This window comes from Calliphora vicina, chromosome 5 (assembly GCF_958450345.1).
Source record: "Calliphora vicina chromosome 5, idCalVici1.1, whole genome shotgun sequence".
Classification (NCBI taxonomy): Eukaryota; Metazoa; Arthropoda; class Insecta; order Diptera; family Calliphoridae; genus Calliphora; species Calliphora vicina.
The window spans coordinates 109,706,441-109,727,977 of record NC_088784.1 but is presented as its reverse complement, the minus strand read 5'-3'; the positions used below and the strand labels follow the sequence as shown (position 1 = coordinate 109,727,977).

At 27.0% G+C, this 21,537-nt stretch overlaps 1 protein-coding gene across 1 annotated transcript in view; it reads right to left on the bottom strand.

Moving 5' to 3' along the window:
- Positions 1 to 21,537, bottom strand: part of LOC135960871 (uncharacterized) — a 339,112-nt gene that overhangs the window by 242,623 nt on the left and 74,952 nt on the right. Inside the window, exons 8-10 of the mRNA XM_065512271.1 lie at positions 15,451 to 15,639; positions 13,418 to 13,543; positions 13,159 to 13,305 (exon numbers count right to left, since the gene is read on the bottom strand). Of these exons, the coding sequence (XP_065368343.1) occupies positions 13,159 to 13,305; positions 13,418 to 13,543; positions 15,451 to 15,639 (462 nt within the window). The remainder of the gene's footprint in view (positions 1 to 13,158; positions 13,306 to 13,417; positions 13,544 to 15,450; positions 15,640 to 21,537) is intronic.

Genomic DNA, 21,537 nt, shown 5'->3' with positions numbered 1-21,537 from the left:
CAAATAACAGTGCTGTAATAGCAAACTGTAACATATCTGTGGGCATTATTAAATAAAAGCTTTCAGTTGATTTGATCGTAAGTTGGCAACGCTGTATTCGAATTCGAATATTCAGTTAAAGAACATTGTAGAAAGTACACCACAGATGGCGTATGTATTAGTAAGATCTAGAATATTCGAATTTTGACAGTTAAAGATCAATCTATAATGCAGATGGCAGTGTTATAAATAGTGGCAGAGGTTGCAGTCGTGAGTGAGTTTATCAGAGACGCTTTTCGAATAAACATCAACTGAGTGCCTTAAAGTGTGTTGTGTTTTTCAAGTAAATTCGTGTACATTATAAAGTGTGTCTGTATTTCCTCGAATTTATAAACGTGTATAAAAAAAACACTGAGTGACTATTTAATTATCTTGTTGTACATTTTAAATAAATAAAGAGTTGTTACAATTTTCAAACTACTAAACGGCTTTTTTTTGCCGTTTATTTAAAGGAAATAAACCAAACGTTTTGAAAAGGTTAAAACGTAACAATATGTTAATTTTTGGCCTTACAAAACTCCGTCCTTCAAAAATATTGCACAAATTCTTCAGTATGAAAAAGTGCAATCTTTTTGAAGGGCGGAGTTTTAAAGTGGCATATTTTTGAGATATTGACTTGAAATTTTTTTTGTAAGGTCAAAAATTAACATATCTAAACGAAAAAAAAAATAGTTCGAAATAAAAGTGGTTCAAATTGTTCCTAATATTTGCAATCCTATTAAAATTTTGATACAAATTTTAGTTTTAGAATCACAATAAATATGTAAAATGTAATAAAATCTTTATTTATTAACAAAACTCAATGAAATTTTTAAAGTTTTTTTTAAATTTGTCATTCTAAATAATAATGTGTAAAAAACTTGTAAAAAGGTCAAAGGGAATTCCGAAATTCCTAAAAGTTGGAGCGAAAATCCCAAAAATGGTATTTTTTACAATTTTTGTTATAAGGGTCCACATTTCCACATTTTACCCTACTTTGAGCCTCATAGCGCCGCCCCTGGAGCATTTGTAGGATCCATTTTAATAACTTAAACTCGAATACCCCTTGTTTATGATCAACTCAAATTTTATTTTTATTTAGCACCTGCCGTTTAGAAATGCCAGATTTATTTCCAAAAAATGTTGATTCTGCCCCACTCTACAGTATAAACAACAAAATTTTTTAAAATTTATACGTGAATACAAAATTAATATTATAGTAAGAATTGTGCTAAATTTCCCAATTATTGATAATAATTCACTGACATTTAGTGTTGCTTTGAAAATGTCGAATTTTGTGCCAACAACGCGTCATATGCGGGAAGTTTTGCTTGCAAAATCATTGGGAGCTGCTCAATCCTCAATTTCAAAACGTTTTCAGGCTGCAAGATTCATACAAAAACATGGAAATTTGGTACCATACGAATTAATTTATTAATTTGCATTTAAATCCCAAACAATTCAATAACAATTCGTCAGAAATCTTTACATAAATAAAGAGCGTCAACGAGAAATATATGCTTTACGAAGTAACTAAAGTATACAACTCTTTCCCAAACACTTCTTATACCAGTGTATATTTGAACATTTCTTTTTTTTCAAATCAATCGAATAAATTGTTTCAAAACATAAACAATAAAGTTTGGAAATATTTGTTGTTGTTTATTTATTTATTTATATTTGTTTGTTAAATATTTAGCTTACTTTTGCCAGTGACTTTTTTGGTGGTACATAAGTGGTGGCAGTGGTGTCACGTGCTGTAGCAGTTGGTGTGCCGCGTTTATTCGAACGATTCTTTTTCAACACTATAACACGCATTTTCGTTTACGTATTACAAATGCAAATTAAACACGAAGAAAAAAAATACAATAATTTTTAGATTTTAAATAATTTTGTTAGCCGGTAATTTACGGTGATTTATATTTTGTAGCAATGATTTCTTTTTTTAATTGATTTTTAACTACGTTTTTTTTTTTTTTTTAAAGGAATTTATTTCAATTAAATTGCACTACGGATTGATTTTTTTGTTTGGTTGGGTTTGTTATTTTAGAAGGATTTTAAATAGATTTATGAGATATATATGTATGCATACTATATATTTTGTATTGTTCTATATATGTATAGATTTGTATACTATATATAAGTATTAATATTTACGTATATATGTATTAATGTATGTAGGTATATAAAGTTATGTGTTGTATATAAAACATTTAAATTACATACTCAAGCATTTACAATGTGAGATGTGGCTGTTTGTTTAAATTTAAATGGTGGCACAAGCAAAATTTATTCGTTTCTTTTTTTAATTTCTTTTTTTTTGTGTCTAGTTTTATGTATTTCTTTTTTTTTACTTGGTTGCAAAATTTATTTTTAGTTTAAATTTACATTGGGTTTAGTACAAGTTCTATATATAGATATGTAAGTAAGTAAGTATGTAAAAGTATATTTAGTTTAGTTATAGAGCGAGCAGTAGTAGTAGTAGTATGCAGTTTATTACAGATTTACGAGTTTTTTTATACTTTTTTTTGTTCTCTTCTATTATTTAGGTTGTATTTACACAGGCTGTGAGAGTTTTAAATAAAAAGAAAATTTATATAAAATTTATTTTACAAAAGTATGTAGTTACAGCAAGAAGAACAGAAAAATTACAAACTGAAATGAAGTTATAAAATAAACTAAATTACCAAAAAGAAAGTGAAAAAGTGTTGAAAGTATTTAGTTTTAGCAAACATTTTAATTTAGATAGATTCATATTTAATTGTAAATAATGTTAAAGGTATTTGAAATGTTTTTTAAAATGTTAAAGTAGTTTTAATAGAAATTAAACGACTTTAACATTTAATTAAGAAATTAAATTTTTAGAGATTTTAATTTATAATCCGCAGAAATATTACAATTCGAGGATACTTTTTGCAAGTTTTGAAAACTATTCAACAATGTAAGGAATATTACAAGCAGAAACATTTAAAACTACTTCATATTTGTAAATGCCTAAAAGTATGCAATGTTTGAACATAACTTAGGCCTATTTTTTTATTAACTCTTTCAGCCACTCTTTTTTGTGTATAAAGCTGGCCACACACGGTTGATTTGTGAGTATGATTTGTTCGTGTTCGACGTCTAGTTACTTGTTAATGGGGCTGTGCGCCCCGTGTGTGCCCAGCTTAAGTTTAAAATCAAAACAATTGCATTTTTACTTTAATCGAGGTTAGTTTATTATAAAAAGTAAGAAAAAATTAATCAAAACTTGAAAAAAAACAACCCATTCCCAAGTTTTTTTTGTGGAGTGAAGTGGTTAGTTTACTAACCACATAAAAAATAAATATGCTAAAAAAATTTTTTTCGTATAAATTTTGAACGATGAACAATTAACACTCTGTGCTTAAATGCGTGAAAGTCTCTTAAAAAAACAGATTTTTACAATATTTTCAAATTAATATATTTATCTAACCAGAGCATTCTGACGGCAAAGTTTCGCAAAAAATCATAAACGATGACTTCAAAAAATATGTTTGTTTAGCAAAATGGCAATAGATGCCAATAAACTATGTTTTAAGGACTATAGAAAAGGTGGTTAGTAAACTGACCACCCAACCGCAAAGAGTTAAGTCATAAAGAAGTTTCGATTTTGAATGAAATATGCAATTCTTTATTAAAATTGGTTGACAGTTACAAAAGCTTTAAACATTTTTTTAAAGTTAACCTTAAATTTGTCGTATATGCATTTTAAAATATAGGTTTGATATAAAAACTAAAGTACAATTATTTCAAATATTTCATGTCTACTTAATAAAATAATTGCATTTCGATAGATCAGCTCTTCTTTCCAAGACCATTTAAACTGAGTTTAGAGTAGCTACATTAGTATATGAACCTGCCCTAGGTATCTCAAATGATTTGGGGAATATTTTTTTGTCCTCAAGTTCCCAAAAATATTTAGGAAATTTACAAAATTCGCAATTTAAATTTTTTTTTGGAGCAAAAAAACAAAATTGTCTAGAAATATTGTTATTTTAATTATAACGAATAAATATCAGTAAAATTCTAGGTATTATCAGAAATATCGAATTCCCAAAAATTGTTTGAAAGTTTCTAAAGAAGGGTAAATAAGGACACCTGGGGAACTGATATTTTTCCAAAAAAAATCAATAAATCCTTAAATTTCGATAATAATTCTCCATATTTCAGTTTGTTAGGCTAAAGTTATTACGATTTCTCGAATTCCCAAAAATCTGTGTAAAAATTAAAAAATTCCCAATATATATCTTTTTTCGGCAATGAGAAAAAAAAATATTGCAATTTTGTTTACAATTACTAAATATTAGCAAAACAATAAATTTTTGGAATTCCCAAAAAGATATTTAAAAATTTCCAAAATTCCAATAATTTTTTTGCTTGTATTTGAAGCAAATAGGGTTATTTTGTACTGCACAAAAATATGCCAACGATTTATTTGAATTTTCTAAAATTTCTAAACAGGGAAATAGTATACACTGAGGGGAAGTAAAAATTTTCATTCAAAAAATCACAAAAACTCTTAATTTGGATCATAATTTCACATATTTTAAATTAGTTCTGCAAAATTGTTATGATTTCTTGAATTCCCAAAAATATGTGTAAAAATTACAAAATTCCCAATATAGGTTTTCTGCTGCAATGAGCGATAATTTTGTTTCTAATAATTAAACATCAGGAAAATAATAACTTTTTCCAATTCCCAAAAAGATATTTAAAAATATAAAAAATTCCACCAATTTTTTTGCTTGTTTTTTGAAGATAATAACATGGTTTTAGTATTATTTTGTACTGCATAAAAATATGCCAAAGATTTTTGTTGAATTTCGTAAGCTTTTCTAAACAGGGAAATAGTAGACACTAGGGAAGTCATACATGCTATATATTTTTCATTAAAAAATCACAAAACCTCTTAATTTGAATAATAATTCTACATATTTAATATAGTTTTGCAAAATTGTAATGATTTCTTGAATTCCCAAAAATATTTGCAAAAATTACAAAATTCCCAATTCAGATTGTTTGAGTCGAAGTCAGCATAAACTTATACACACTATTCCAGCCAGACTTGAACATTAAAAGAAAACCTGAAGCAGGAAGAAACAAAGGTTTAATAGATATTAGTAGGCAAAAGAAGTCGAACAACTCTTTCGAAGAGCACCGAACATCAGTTCGTAAATTTAAATGCTCTGATTATTTTATGAAGTGAAGCTCCAGATAGCAATGCGGTAAAGAACTTGGAAGCAAAATAACGAGCGAAAAAGTTGAGTTCAAATTTTATAAAAAAAAAAAAACAGCTGTTGTGTTATGGATGATAAAACTATGTACTAGCAGATTGTACATAACTTTCGGTTCAATATTTTTATGTGGCTGTTGGACGAGGTAATGTTCAAGAACAAAAGAAGCCAATCATTTGTGACATCAGGCACAATAAACACAGAAATATCGACCCCTTTGCACGAAATTATCGTATGTTAAATTTTTACATAGTAAAATATTATACCGATATTCGGTATATTTATGGAAATATTACTAAGACAATGTTGTCGTATGTGAAATTTAATTTACTAAATCGGTTATTGTATCGCATTTAAAATTTGGTAATGATGATACGAGCCAAAGCAAAGAAATTTATTAATAACTAGTTGACCGCCCCGGCTTTGCCCGGTAGCATTTGCTACTGTTATTTCATCAAGTTTGTCCAACCCACATACACCTGCCTGTTCTTATTTATTTGCAAATAAAATATCTGAATTTGTACTGCATACTTTAGGGAGCTTTTTTATTACAGTGACTGGACTCACAAGAAAAAGAATTTACCCGGAATTTATTAATTTTTTTTTCTTTACAAACCATCTCCTGAAAATTTCGAATCGAATAAAAAAAAAATCAACCAAATCGCTCCAGCCATTCTCACGTGATGCCATTACATTCATGGACCATTTCATTTTTATATATATAGATAACGCTCTCCTGTAAAATTTGCTTTTGTCACATACGATAATTTCGCGCAAAGGGCCGATATATATTACAGAGTGTCTACAAAAATAGCTTTTTCTTTCCTTTTTATGGAAATCATGCCACTATGGAAAAAAGGCTCATGAGTGGTATTCAAACAATAATGTCAATTTTGTACCACGAAAGGCAAGCCCACCCAAAAAGAATTAAAGAACATAGGAAAGGCATTTTTGAAAGTTTTGTGTATTGAAGGGTCTAAGTTTTATTTAACTTAATACAAGTATCTAGCTCACTCTTTAAAACTATCCAGAATACGGGGTCGAAAATGAAAAATGTGGCAATTACAAACGGAATGACAAAGTTATATGTATATACACTTTGCTATTAATGCTTCATATAACAAAATGTTCTAAGTTAATTTAATATTAAAAAAAAGTGCTGCTTCCTATAGGAAGTTATCCAAAAGCAATTATTTTAACCTTAGGAAATAAGAAAAAAAAAATATGATTTTAAAAAGATTTGACAAAATTTAAAAAAAAAATGGCTTTTGTAATCTAAGCTAGTAATACATTCTTGCAAAGAGAAAAATGTAATATGCAAAGTGCTTTTCTTAAAATTGTTTCATTTTATTTAACAGTGTTAATCAAACATTCTAATGATTTAAATACAAATTTAACTAATATCTCGCATTGTAGTTATTCTATGTTTGCTAAACTATATAAATTACAAAAAAAACACAACTTATTAATAAATTAAACAAAAGAAGTAAAACTAAATTTAAGAACAAAACAAATTGATGGAAAACACTAAAAAAGAAAAACTCAAAAGGTGTAAAAAGATTTAGTAATAGTAGAAGAAAAAGTAGATGTTGGTAGCAATAGAAAGATTAAGCTACATTGTATGTAATGTTTTCATAGCCGTGTGTTTTATTTACTTTTTATTACAAATTACAAAAAATAGAGGAAAAAAAGAAAGTATGATAGAAGATAGAGCAAAAAAAAAACAACTATTACAAGAAGAAGGATTGATTTGTTAGTTAGTTTGAAATTGATGGAGTGCTTTATTTTTTATTGTTAGTTACTTTTATTTGGATTATTTTTTGCAGATTAGTTGCTGGAAATTTACTTACGCCAAAACAGGAAATTGATTTATTATAAATGAAATCAATTCACTCTCAAAAACAATACGATTTTATTTGATTGAATATTTACGTTGGTTGGTAGTGGTTGGTTGGTAGTAGTTGTAGAAGTAGTAGTAGTAGAAGAAGATTAACAAGGTAAATTGATTTGAATATTTAAAAAAAAAATTATGTATTTATAATACTTGGTTGGAGGCTTATAAGAAATTCCTAATATGTATTTATTTATTTATTATTTATTAATTATTTGGTTTAATATTTTGTAAGTTAAATACAATAATAACAATTTGTTTAAGATTTTAAAGGCTTAAATTTGTTTGCTTTAATAACAATATTTGTTTGATTAATTTTATAAACTATTTAACACGTTGTATTTTAGTTTTTAATTTGTAGATGTTGGTTGTTTACAAAAAAAAAGGCTGGTGGTGGAATTGTGCGTTTTGTTTAAGAAAAATTTTTATTTTTTTCGTTTTCTTTTTAATTTATTTTAAGTTAAATATTAAATTCATTTATTTTATTATATTTATAGAATTTTTGTTATCTACAAGACCTAAGACAATTTATTTTATATTTTTGTTTCGTATTATTTCTGTGTTAAAGAATTTTACGTTTTGTTAGAGGGTAGTCTAGGTTTCCGTTTCCTGTTGTTTTTAACGCACACATTCGCTCACAATGAATAACAAGAAATTCATTCATTCACAAATTCCCGAAATCCAACGCACATTCAAACACACACACTCAGTAGCAGTTGCAGCAACAACAACAATAACGAAATGTACTCGTACAAATAAACAACAATTTGTATTGTTGTATGGAATAAATGTAGACACGGCAGTTTTATTATTATTGTTGTTGTGTGAGTGAATTTTTTTTTTATTTTTATTTTTTTACTTTTATATTTCCTGGCGACTTAAAACGCGCGTTAAGTTGTTGTCGATGTAAAATCAGCACGTGACTGATTCGTTTCAATTCATTTATACGACTTTTATTCACTGTTTAAAAACACAGACACACACGCATACACAGACACAAATCTCGTCTTTTTGTTTGTTTTTCTTCACACTCTCACACTTGGTAATTGAAAATTATTACACTTTCTCTCGCTCTCTTTTGCTTGGCCATTTACTGTTATGTTTACAGCATTTCTTGTTAATTATTGGAGGTGAGTTTCTTTTGTTATTGTTTATTACTCACTTTGTTTAGAGAGAGAGAGAGTTTGTGTGTATTTTCTTTTTTGTTTGTCTCTTTAGCTTTTGCCTAATGTAAAACAAAACCCACCTTAAGGCAACTTGTAAGGATAACAATGAATTTTTTTATTGCTTTTTGTATTTTTCTATAAAAAAAAACAATAATTTTACAATATTTCTGTCAATAAATTAACAAATTGGTAATATTTTTTCTAAATATTGTGCGTTTTTTGTTGGTTTATTAAGGCGTTTTAAAAAATATCTACAAATTTCTTGCTTAATTGTTGACAATTATTTATATACAAAACATGGCCAGCTTCACTTAAACTTTCACTTCCACTTTACAAAAAGTCCTTGGACAGAAAAACTCAGTTTGTTCTTAAAACCGTACTGGCTTAAGATTCCATTCTTAATTCTCCCACAATTTTTTTAACACAAAACATTTATAACTATTTGGTTTTTATAAAAATCTACTCGATTTCTAGTATATTTTAAAGTGTGTTACTATTTTATTTTTAATTATAAACACTTTTCTTAAATATGTTGTTTATTACTATAATATCTATGACCTTTCGTTTGCTCACTCGCCACTAAACTAAAAAAAAATCATATTCATTGTTCATTACAGACTCCCAAAATGTTGCTGTAAAAATTTTGACAGTTTACATTTTTTTCTTAACAAATAAAGGGCACATGCTCTTTGGCAACTGTCACCATGACAGCTGTTTAAGCTTTATTTTTTTGGTAACTGCTGTAGGTCACTAGGTATTTAGTTGAAACTTGTCTAAACAGCTGTATGTTTAGCATTGTACAAAGTCAAGTGAAAGTTTGTCGAAACCAGAAACCTGTTGCTAACTTGATTTATAAATAATTTAACAAAATAGCTTTACATTTTAAAGCTTTATTCTACATAGCTTTATTTGAAAGCTTGTAAGAAATATTGTTCATTATAAGCTTTTGGTAATGTTAATAGCATAATAAATAACGTTTTTTAGAAGTCATAAGAAGCCTAAACTTTTTTCACTAACAGGGTTTGTGAACTTGGTAAACACGTTTTTGTAAAGACTTATACGGAAACAGAGGTTAAAATATTAACTTTATAAGAGTTTTTAATATAGTTATATTTTATAACTTTAATGGTAATATGTATTATAAACTCCTTAGGTATTTTAAGGATAAAACGGTTTTATTTCATTTGTACGCTAATTTATATGTAACTTGTTTTCTATATTATCTAGGTTACATTTTATCATTTTAAACGTTGAATATACCTAGGTACTGGATAAAAGTATTCAAAAATCGAAAACCAAATTTTTCTTTTTAAAATTGCCCAATTCACAATTGATGTCGTAGTGTTGTAGCATTGTATATCGTAAATATTTTTCAAACTAATTTTTCGAAACAAAAACAAAACATTAATAAAAAAAATTACGACATACAACGATACAACGCTACGACACCAATTGTGAATTGGGCAAATATTTTTCACAAAAATTTTTGGAAAAAATTAAGGTATATAAAATCTTCATAACATTATAAAATATGTAGGTCAGTAAGTATTCAAACAGGATTTTTACTTGCAAATTGTTCAGAAAGTTTAGAACCTCTTTTTTTATTATATTTTTTTAAAAAAATTACAAGGTTCGCATACAATCTTTTAACAACCTTGTTGCGATCCGCTACGATTTACAATTAGCTCCTAAGGCGTATGAGCATCAGGTATATAATTATTTAATACGTATACGTAACAGCACTCTATTCGATAACAACAAGGTTGGCTACAAATTCGAAACAGTTAAAAGTAACCGGCAACGTCAATTTGGATTATTTTGGTAAATTTTTTGTAAATTAATATTTAAAAAGTAGTAGACATTTTTTAAATGGACATTTCTAAAAAAGTATTAGAAAAAGTAATATGTAGTAGAAAAGTAGTAAAACTAATACTTTTTCTAAAAAGTAGTATTTCTACTACTATTAAGAAAAAGTACTATTTTTACTTCTTTAAAAAAAATACTACTTTTTTAAAAAGTAGTAGGAATAGTACTATTTTTAAAATGTATTATTTCTCTTACCTTTTTTAAAAAAGTAGTATTTCTACTAATAAGTATTTAGAAAAAATAGTATGTTTACTACTTTTATCAAAAAGTACTATTTTTTCTACTCTACTACTATACAGAAAAATTATTATTTTTTAAAAAAGTAGTATTTTTACTACTTTAAAAAAATACTATTTTTTTTTAAAAACTATTTACTATTTAGAAAAAGTAGTATTTTTACTACTTTTTCTACAACTACTTTTTAGAAAAGTAGTATTTTCTTAAAAAAAGGAGGATTTTTACTACTTTAAAAAAAAACTTTTTCTAGAAAGTAGTAGCAATACTACTTTTTTAAAAAAAAATAGTAATAGAAAGCCATTTTTAAGTATTAGTATTTTAAAAAAAGATGTATTTCTACTACTTTTTTTTAAAAAAAGTAGTATTTCTACTACTACATATTTAGAAAAAGTAGTATTTCTACTACTTTTTAAAAAAGTAGTATTTTTATTTTTACTACTTTTAAAAAAATTGCATTTCTACTACTTTTTTAAAAAAGTAGTATTTTCACTACTTTTAAAAAAATAGCATTTTTACTACTTTTTAAAATTGTAGTATATTTACTACTTTTTAAAAAAGTAGTATTTTTACTACTTTTTAAAAAGTAGTATTTTTACTACATTTTAAAAAAGTAGTACTTTTAGTATTTTTACTACTTTTAAAAAATAGCATTCTTACTACTTTTTAAAAAAGTAGTACATATTTTTACTACTTTTAAAAAAATAGCATTTTTACTACTTCTTAAAGTAGTATTATTTTTACATCTGTTTCTAAAATAGTAGAAATTTTTTTAAAAAGTAGTAGAAATACTTGATTAAAGAAAGTAATAGAAATTCTACTTTTATAAAAAGTATTAGAAATACTACTTTATAAAAAAATAGTATTTCCACTTTGTAGAAAAAGTAGTATTTTTTTGCGTTTTCTTATTGAGCAAAATGTTGAAATTTTGTTTGTTTGTGTCATTTGCCTTCTACAAAAACTGTTTCTATACAGATCATGTCTTGTAATAAAAGTTAAACTATTGCAACATGCTGTCAAACATGTTAAATAGTTCTTTCATTTAAAGACTTAATAAACAATTCTTGAATTTATTTAAATTACTTTAGCTTATCTTAAAAAAAACACAAAATGACACACTCACTTAATTTCTAAACTATATTGCGCGACATTATTAAGAACAATTTAATTATATTTTGCTTGCTAACGCTTTTCCCATTAATATTTCATCTTTAGTAAGAATCTTTATAAATAATCCTATATAATCTAAGAAGATTTAAACTGAAACTAGATATAAAAATAAATAAAAAAAATACATGTAAATGTAGTTATATCTAGTGCAACTGTTGGCGACTTAAATAAAACTTAAACTAATTCCAACTCATTTCCATAGATTCTTGGAAAAGTTTTATTTATTTAGTTTGTTTTTCATAATTTCTTGTATTTTTTTTTTACAGCGTAAAAATAAACAACCATATAGTTTCCTTTTACCGCCTTTACAGAAATTTATGTGAATAATTATAAAAACTATGCTGAGAGATAAAGACCATTGAAAACCCTTTTGGGGTAGTAAAATTTACTTCAAATAACTGGTGTAACACCAACTGCGCTGACAGCAAACACAATGCTTGCTTATATTGAAACTCATTGGAAAAAAAACAGAGAAACTGTTGCTAGTTAATACAAGAAAAAGAGTAAAAACAACAGCAACATAAAACTTCAGCAACTTTAACTGTTTACGAAGTACAATTTGTTTAACTTACAACACGATTGCCGTAAGGAAGTTGAAACAAAACAACACTTGAGTTACAGAGTTATTAATTTTTGACACTTTTAAGAGAAATTTTCTTTACTAGTAACACCTTAAAGTATGCTAACTTTTTCATTGGCACTATAAAAAGTGATGTGAATACAAAGGGTGTTTTTTGTAGAGCTGAAGAACTTTAATTTGAAATAAAACAGACAAAAAACCTTTTTGATATCCATCCAATTGGCTTTATTAATTAGATAATTTTATTGGTGTTTAAATATTATTTCGGGCATGTGGTCGGAGGTTTAATTTTCACACTCACTTCATTCGTAGTCATGAAAAATTAGTTCTAAATAATGAAAACTATGCAGTTATTCTGAAAATTACGGTTTTATGTTGACATCTTGCAAGTGACAATTGCTTCAATGATGTTACGATTCAAACAACAACAATATTCTGAGACATTTGGCATCGTTATCCAATATTGGAAAAAATTATAAGGGCATGGTCACCTGTTTAACCTGCTTTTCATATATTTTAAATCATTTATAAATCAACAAACTTTTTACCATAACTTTCCTTAAAATGAATCATTAGGTGTTATTTCTAACCATGTAAAACAACAACTAAAACACTTAAGCTCCAAATTGTAAATCATAAAAACTATCTCGCCATTGAAAAGGGGGACACTATTAAACAAGTTGCTAAGAAATAAAATAAATCCAAGATATTATTTCCTTCATTGTTCTTTAACAAAATATCCTGTAGAATATAATAAAAGTAAAGCTTGTTAAACGCTGTGCTCTGCTCCAGGCCATTATCATTACAAGACAAGGAACAATAATTCTGGTGAAATAAAATAAACTACTAAGTAGACAAGAATAAAAGGTAGCTAAATAAATGAAATGAAAATAATAAAACCAAGGGTAGTAATACACTTACTTATAAAAATAACAATAATAATAATAAAAAAACATTCAGTTATTTACTAAAACTTACCTGTGCACGTATCGCTGCCAGGTGAAGTTGTTTGGCGCGTAAATCAAATTTATTCATTAGAAGATCCTCTTGTGTTTCGTTGACTTTATTATACAGTTGTCCCTCGATGCCGCGTATTTGATTGCGATTTAAAACGTCAATGGCATCCTGCAAAAAGATTAAAATTTTGTTAAATCACTGCAAACTTAATACCACCAACCAACCAACCACCCACAATACAGCTGTTGGTTGCTTTTAGCTGTTCTTGGTTAGTAATTACCTGCAGTTGTCGTATTTGCATTTCCAAATCCAAAGCTTCCCGTTTCAATGATTCCAATGCCAAACGTAATGATACGGAGGAATGACGATCAAATACCAACTCGTTGCGTAAAATTGGTGTCATTTCCTGTTTTCCAAGCGAAACGGGGAGAGGGAAAAAATAAACGAAAAATATTAATGGGAAACAATACAAAAGCAGCAACAGCAATAACGAAAACAATATACATAAACCGGTCACGCATTAACAGTTTATTTTACAGCAATGTTTAAAGTTATAGCACGCAGTTTTCAATATCTTAATATATAACACAGGTCAACAGCAAAAAAAAGGCTTGATTAACCACTATATAGATTTGATGCACCCTAAGAACAAATATGGTCCAAATTTTAAATTTTACGCAGAGTTTTTTTAAAAAAAAATTTTAAGTGAAATTGTGAATTTTTTTAAACGTATCTCCACATAACTACTGATAACTCAAAAATGGTTAGTCTGATGTTATTAAAATAAACATTTAAATTTACGTAAACTTTATTCCGTTTTAATTTTAATCGGCTCAGTAGTTTTGGTATTATAATAACAAACTGGAGCAAAAAATATATTTTTTAGATGAAAATAGCAATATTTTTTGTTTTAAAAAATCATGCAAATTCGAAAACGGCAAACATTGTTCACATTTGTTGCTTTATCGCAAAGCCACATATAATAGCAACAAAATGAGATATCGATAATTAAAATCCATTGATTTCTTTTCGAATTGATTCACAATTTAGTGAATTCGCTCATTTTCACAAAATTTTAGTTTTTTGTTAGATATACATAAAATTGAGTAATTAATGTTCTTCTTTCGATTGATTGAATTTTGAAAACATTTTCCCCATGCTATATACAATTTTTTACATAAATATTGCGTTTCAATCGGCTCAGTAGTTTCGGAGTTATAATAACAAATTGAAGCAAAAAATATATTTTTTATGTGAAAATAAATTTTTTTTTTGTTTTAAAAAAATCAGGAAAAATCGAAAACGGCAGAAATTGCTCAGATTTATTGAATTATGGCAAAGCGACATGTAATAGAAACAAAATTAGATATCGATCATAAAAATCGATGGATTCTTTTCGAATTTATTTAAAACTAGTTGACCATGGCTTCGCACGGTAGCATTTACTAATGTTCTTATTTATTTGCAAATAAAATATCTAAATTTGTACTGCATACTTTAGGGAGCTTTTTTTATTACAATTGACTGGACTCAAAAAAATTAATTTTCCGAGTTTTACCCGGAATTTTTGAATTTTTTTTTTTACAAACCATCTCCTGAAAATTTCGAATCGAATAAAAAAAAATCAGCCAAATCGCTCCAGGCGTTTTCACGTGATGCCATTACATACATTTTTATATATATATAGATTAAATGATTTCGCTCATTTTCACAAAATTTTATGTACATGGTTTGTGCTTGTTTTGTTATTTTAACAAAAACAAAACCATACAATTTTAAACCAATACACATTGGTTTAAAAAGCCCCTAAAATTTGTTCGATTTTGTTGTCCTGTGTAATCAAAAACCAAACACATATTCGGCTGGATTCTAAAAACGATAGCTTAAACTTACTATCCACCGGGTTTTTCTTTATACAAATCTTCTTTTCCAACAATTGAGGAGCCGCAGAACAAAAGTTACTTTTTCGAATTCTTTACCAATTGATTTTTTGGTAATTTTATAATATTTGGATTGAAGTCTTCTAGAAAAGATCAATTTCCCAACATTTTTAAATTTTAAAAAAAGTACCTTTTGTTCTGCGGCTCCTCAATTTAAAAAAAATCTGAAATACAACAGGGAATGTGTAGATACTAGGTGAAGAATATTATAGTTATAATTGATATTCTTAATTTTTAAAAATTCTTAACTATTTCTCAGCACACCACTGTAATTACACCTACAATACCAACACAGATTACCTACATACAACCCTTGCAACTGTATCATTATTTTACTATATTTCGCACAGATTTTCTCCTCTTAAATACTCACATTATATTCACCATTATCATCCTGTTCACCTGCCGCCGGCTGAGGTGTAGCAAATGGCCTTTTGGGTGGCTTTTGTAGTTGTGCTGTAATTGGTGGGAGAATACGCACAAAGTTTGTTAAATCCTGTACAGGCGAAATCGTTGTACATTGCGTTGTCAGGCTATTGTAACGTTTTGCCTGGTCCGAAGCCTGAAACGAAATACAAAAAAATAAAATAGCAGAGAGAAAGGAGTAACATTGCTTCAATTAATAATGGAAATTTCTGTTTGTAGTATATGAATAAATATGGGTACAATGACAAAATAGCTGTTAGACACAGCTGGCTTTGTGGGGTATTAAAGAAAAGAACTCTGTATGGTTTATGGACTGTTAGTATTTAGTAGTGATAATTTTATTAAAAACACAAACAACTAATGGGTTTCGTTATGATATTAATAGCATAAGAGTACCTTACGGTACATTTACATTATTTGGTAAATGTGAATTTTTAAAATAAATATACAAATATTTATTTAAAACAAAACTTTTTAAGCCTTCCGTAATTACAACTAATTCATATATTATGTGTAAAAAACGCGACAGATAAATTTACCTAAAAGGTACGGGTAGAAATTACCAAATATTTTTATTCCATAAGTAACTAAGCACTGACAGATATTGTTACATTTTTACCTTTTAAAAACGGTGGTTTATTTCTTTTAAATAAACCGGATACTTTTGATTGCAAATAAAAGCAGTTTAACAGTTTAAAATTGTAAAAACTCTTTATTTATTCAAGTTTACCGAACAACAGTTTAAATAGTAACTCAGTGTTTTCATACAAATACACGTTTATAATGTACAGAAATACACACAATTAAATTACACTTTCTACCTCAACCTCAGCCACTATCTATACACAGCGTCATCTTCCTTCGAGTAGCTTCATGATAGTTCCAGAATATTCGAATTAAACAATGCTAATAACTGCGTGCTATCAATATTGTTGATAAGTAGAAGCTGCTACTGATGGACATGTTTATAAACACCATTTCAGTTAAATTTAAATCGCTAATACAAATTCGTAACAATATACATTTATTTATTAAAACTAGGATCGCCCGGTGGCCGAAATTCGACCACTTTTAAACGCTTTTTACTACTTTTATGGAAAGAATTTTAAAAAAAATATGTTCTGCAAAACTAGAGAAAATAACCTTTAAATATATGTATGTATATGTTTCATCAATATTGTGGACAATAACATACTTAAAAGTGTACCACAAAAAAACGTGTGGCCTATTTATATATAAGAAGTTTTAAACATTCTTAGCTAATGATATTAGTGAAATACACGTGTAATACATAAAGGACCCTTAAATAACAGTAAAATATGCCAACATTGCAAATATTTGTCTATAAAATTGCATTAATTTATTAAATTTTTTCAACACAACATGAGAAATCCCAGAAGCCAACTTTTGTATGTACTTTAAATAATTTAATTAAATAAATAAATTGTAAAAACAACTTACGATTACACATAAATATACTGTAAGTATTAACCAGATTATTATTTTATTTGGAAATTTAAAAATATGTAAAAGTACCTTTTTTAAAAAGTACCATTTTATGAAAATGCTTCTTTTTAAGGAAATATCTTTATAAAAAAGGACCTTGTTAAAAAATTACGTTTTTTAAAAAAAGTACAATTTTGAAAAAAAGTACCACTTTAAAAAAAGAGGTATTGAAAGGCATTTCATTATAAAAATGATTCTACCATTAAAAATATTCATTATTTACATGAATATAATTTACAACAACACTTTGTTACGAAACGAGCGGCGCATTGTGTTATAGAAAAAAAGAGTGAAATAAATCTGTAACTTCAAAACCCTTAGTCTGATTTAAATGAAGAAGTGTTGTCGCGTTTAAGTTTTGAATTTTGAACGCATGGGCCCACCAGGGGTGCTGCCAGGGGTTCCCAAAGTAGATCACCTCGGTTATGTTCAATTTTTAAAACGATCCTATTTCACCCTACTTCAGTTTTTTGATAACAGCGGATCCAAATATTTCCTAATTTTCAATTTTTCTTTTATTGGACTAAGAACGAATGTATATGGGGGATTTCATGTCAAGTGAGCCAATTTTTAAAATCGATGTCTTTCGATCGGGATGAAATTTGCACCAAGGTTATTCCTATTAGATAGTAATTCAGATACAATTCAAGATCGGTCAAGAACTCTCTGAGTTATAGGGGGTCAAAATTTGACATTTTGGCCAACCATGTGTTTTTTCTCATCCACGGAAGACATTGATTTTAAAAATTTGTTCACTTGACATGAAATCCCCCATATGTTAAACCAAAAAAGAATTGTTTGAAAATCGGGACTGTTTCCAATCCATTTGAATTTTAAAATTTAAAAAGGCGATTTTTCGCCAATTTTTGGGAAAAAAGTACTTTTTTTTCTCTTTAAGTTATCTAAAAAAAATTTAAGAAGATGTATTAGGAATTTATACTTTTTGTAAAGTTAACTTTACACTTAATATTTTAAATGAAAATAAATTTGAAAATTCTTGATTCCAAGGAGACCAGATCTCCTAAAAACGCCTATTTTTATGTTAAATTCAAATTTAGGGAAAAAATTCTTAAATCGCATAGTCGATATGAAAATATAGTAACATATTTTAGATGACACAATATGTTCTAAATTATTTTGTAAAGGTTTCCGATAACCCCGCCCCTGGTATGGATATTATAGCCAAAAAACTAAAAACTCCCATCATTGGGATTTTTCAAATTTTTTTTTTTCAAAATTTGTTTTTATATTTCCATTTTCAATAGTGAAATCTATATATCTGTAAAATTTCTTTAACAAATATTCATAAATAAAAATTTAATTTCAATTTGAAAAATTTCAATATTTTACAAAAACTCAATAAAAAGCATTTTTGGTAATATTTTTAAAAAAAATATTCCATGAATTTTTTTGTTGTCAAATGTTATATATATTCTAGGCATGCCTACCTTATGTTTTTCACATGCATGAAATCCACCATTGAAAAGGATTTTAAATCAATTCAATTAACTGGAATGTGTTTTTACCTCTGGTCCACAAGGGGCTCATTCTTTAGAGATAGATGGTTATTTGACTTAAAGACTGATCGTTCGTTTGATTTTGTTTTATTTTTCTCAACATGCGTTAAAAGTACCTTTTTAAAAAAAGTACCTTTTTAAAAAAAGTACCTTTTTAAAAATAGTACCTTTTTAAAAAAAGTACCTTTTTAAAAAAAGTACATTTTTAAAAAAAGTACCTTTTTAAAAAAAGTACCTTTTTAAAAAAAGTACCTTTTTAAAAAAAGTACCTTTTAAATAAAAGAACCTTTTAAATAAAAGAACCTTTTAAATAAAAGTACCTTTTAAATAAAAGTACCTTTTAAATAAAAGTACCTTTTTAAAAAAAGTACCTTTTTCAAAAAAGTACCTTTTTAAAAAAAAGTACCTTTTTAAAAAAAAGTACCTTTTTAAAAAAAAGTACCTTTTTAAAAAAAAGTACCTTTTTAAAAAAAACTACCTTTTTAAAAAAAAGTACATTTTTAAAAAAAGTACCTTCTTAAAATAAGTACCTTTTTAAAAAAAGTACCTTTTTAAAAAAAGTACCTTTTTAAAATAAGTACCTTTTAAATTAAAGTACCTTTTAAATAAAAGTACCTTTTAAATAAAAGTACCTTTTAAATAAAAGTACCTTTTAAATAAAAGTACCTTTTAAATAAAAGTACCTTTTAAATAAAAGTACCTTTTAAATAAAAGTACCTTTTAAATAAAAGTACCTTTTAAATAAAAGTACCTTTTAAATAAAAGTACCTTTTAAATAAAAGTACCTTTTAAATAAAAGTACCTTTTAAATAAAAGTACCTTTTTAAAAAAAGTACCTTTTAAATAAAAGTACCTTTTTAAAAAAAGTACCTTTTAAATAAATGTACCTTTTTAAAAAACGTACCTTTTTAAAAAACGTACCATTTTAAAAAAAGTACCTTTTAAATAAAAGTACCTTTTTAAATAAAAGTACCTTTTTAAATAAAAGTACCTTTTAAAAAAAGTACCTTTATAAAAAAAGTACCGTTTAAATAAAAGTACCTTTTTAAAAAAGAGCTAATTTTTATAAAAATCTACTTTTTAAATTTTTTACCTTTTTTGGTTTAATTTTTGCTATAATAAGGTATCTTTTTTAAGAAGTATTTTTTTTAAATGTATGTACATTTTTAACACATATTTGGTATTCAACACAGATAATTCAAAAAATTATTTCTGACAGATTTGAGTTTAGTTATATTTATATGAAATCTTGCAGTATCTAAAAATTAGTTTTTTTAAATGCAAAACTTTCCTTTTTTATTAAATAAAAAGCATACCAACATTTTCCCATAAGTGAATTCCTTTAAAACCCTGACAATATCTTATTTCAAACGTGTAAATTGTAAATGCAAATGTTTATGGTAAACTTGTGTGAAGCGTGTGTTACAAAGTGTCGTATTACTTGTGTAATTTTGCAACCACATACACAAGAGAGTCTGCATTTAATTAATGGCTTTTTATTGATAAACATTCACTAAAAACCTCAGTGGAATATTATTAACAACAAAAACAATTTAAAGCAAAGTTACTATAACTATTTAGTTACAAGGAATCAATTGGTTACATCTACATTTCCTTTCGCCAGCTTAAGGTTTCATCTTAAAGCTTTAAGCTGACGCATTTGACTGTAAAATATAATAACAGTATGACTAGTGATTATGCTAGCGAATAAGAGATCAAAGAGTGTCAATTAACCTTTCGCAATAAAATTCCTTGTTAATTTTAATAATTTTAAGTGGTAAACACAGTCTACAATGCTCGCTTATAGCCATTAGCTGTAGTTAAGCAACAAGCGATATGCACTTGCACATGCGGCAAACTTTCGAAACGAAAAATGCACAATTGTGCATGTGTGTCATGTGGGTGGTAGATATTTAAGTTGCATGTGTGACAGATTACCAATGTACAAAAGCCACAAACACTCGAAATACACACCCCACCACACTTTTTACATTATAAAATTAACCAAACGACGAGAGAGGCAGATTCGAATAATAAATCCTCCATTCATTCAATAATGTATGGATTTTGTAAAAGGGAAATCTATAAAATCTTTAAGGCAAACTAACATATAACAAAGAAAAAATCTTGATGCTGTTGTTATGGATATCATTATTATTTTAACAAGCTAACAATTAGCATTGACGCGTACCAAGAAAATACTGTTGGGTAAAAAATACCCCCAAGTCATGATGTGGAAAGAAAAACAACGCAAGAAATATTAACATAAACAGCAGCCATATAACAGCCACTAAAGGAATATTTATATGAGAAAAATCAAAAATTTTGGAGAATCGTTGAAGCTGAAATCTTAGGTCACTAATCATTCAGCCCTTAAAGTTATGATTAGGGGGAGGATTTGCATGTATTAGTTTTTGGAAAATGTGCGCCTAAAATATGCTTAAAAATAATAAAAATATGATTTAAAAATTTGAAAAATAAGAACTTATATTTTTGTGCAGAAATATAAAATAATTAACTATGGAGCGCTCCATGTCCAGCAGCTAGGACTCTTTAAATTATACTAACATTTGTATTATAAGTAAACGAATTTGCTATCAAACTAATTTTTAATCAAATTCTTCAAAATTTTTGATTTTCCTCATATGGAAAAATAAAAAAAAAAAACAGAATAAATAAAAATAAGAAAAGGATCAAGTGTGTAAGTAACAGTAACAACACAAATGTTTACATTTACATAAATCTACAAACAAACACACAGCCTCCTACACACATTCACGTACTCAACAGAAATCTACATCTGCCCACAAACAATTCAGACCCAACAAAAGGATGTTGTCTGAAAATTATACAGAAAATAACAAGTTATCAAACTCCTGTAGTGTGTTACAAAAGCAGCCACACTCCCACTTACTTCTCACACTGGTACATATAGAGTATTTCAACAAAAAAAGGTAAAAATATTCAATTCCATGGTTTACAGTTTCTAAGGGCATCACACTTAATAAAAG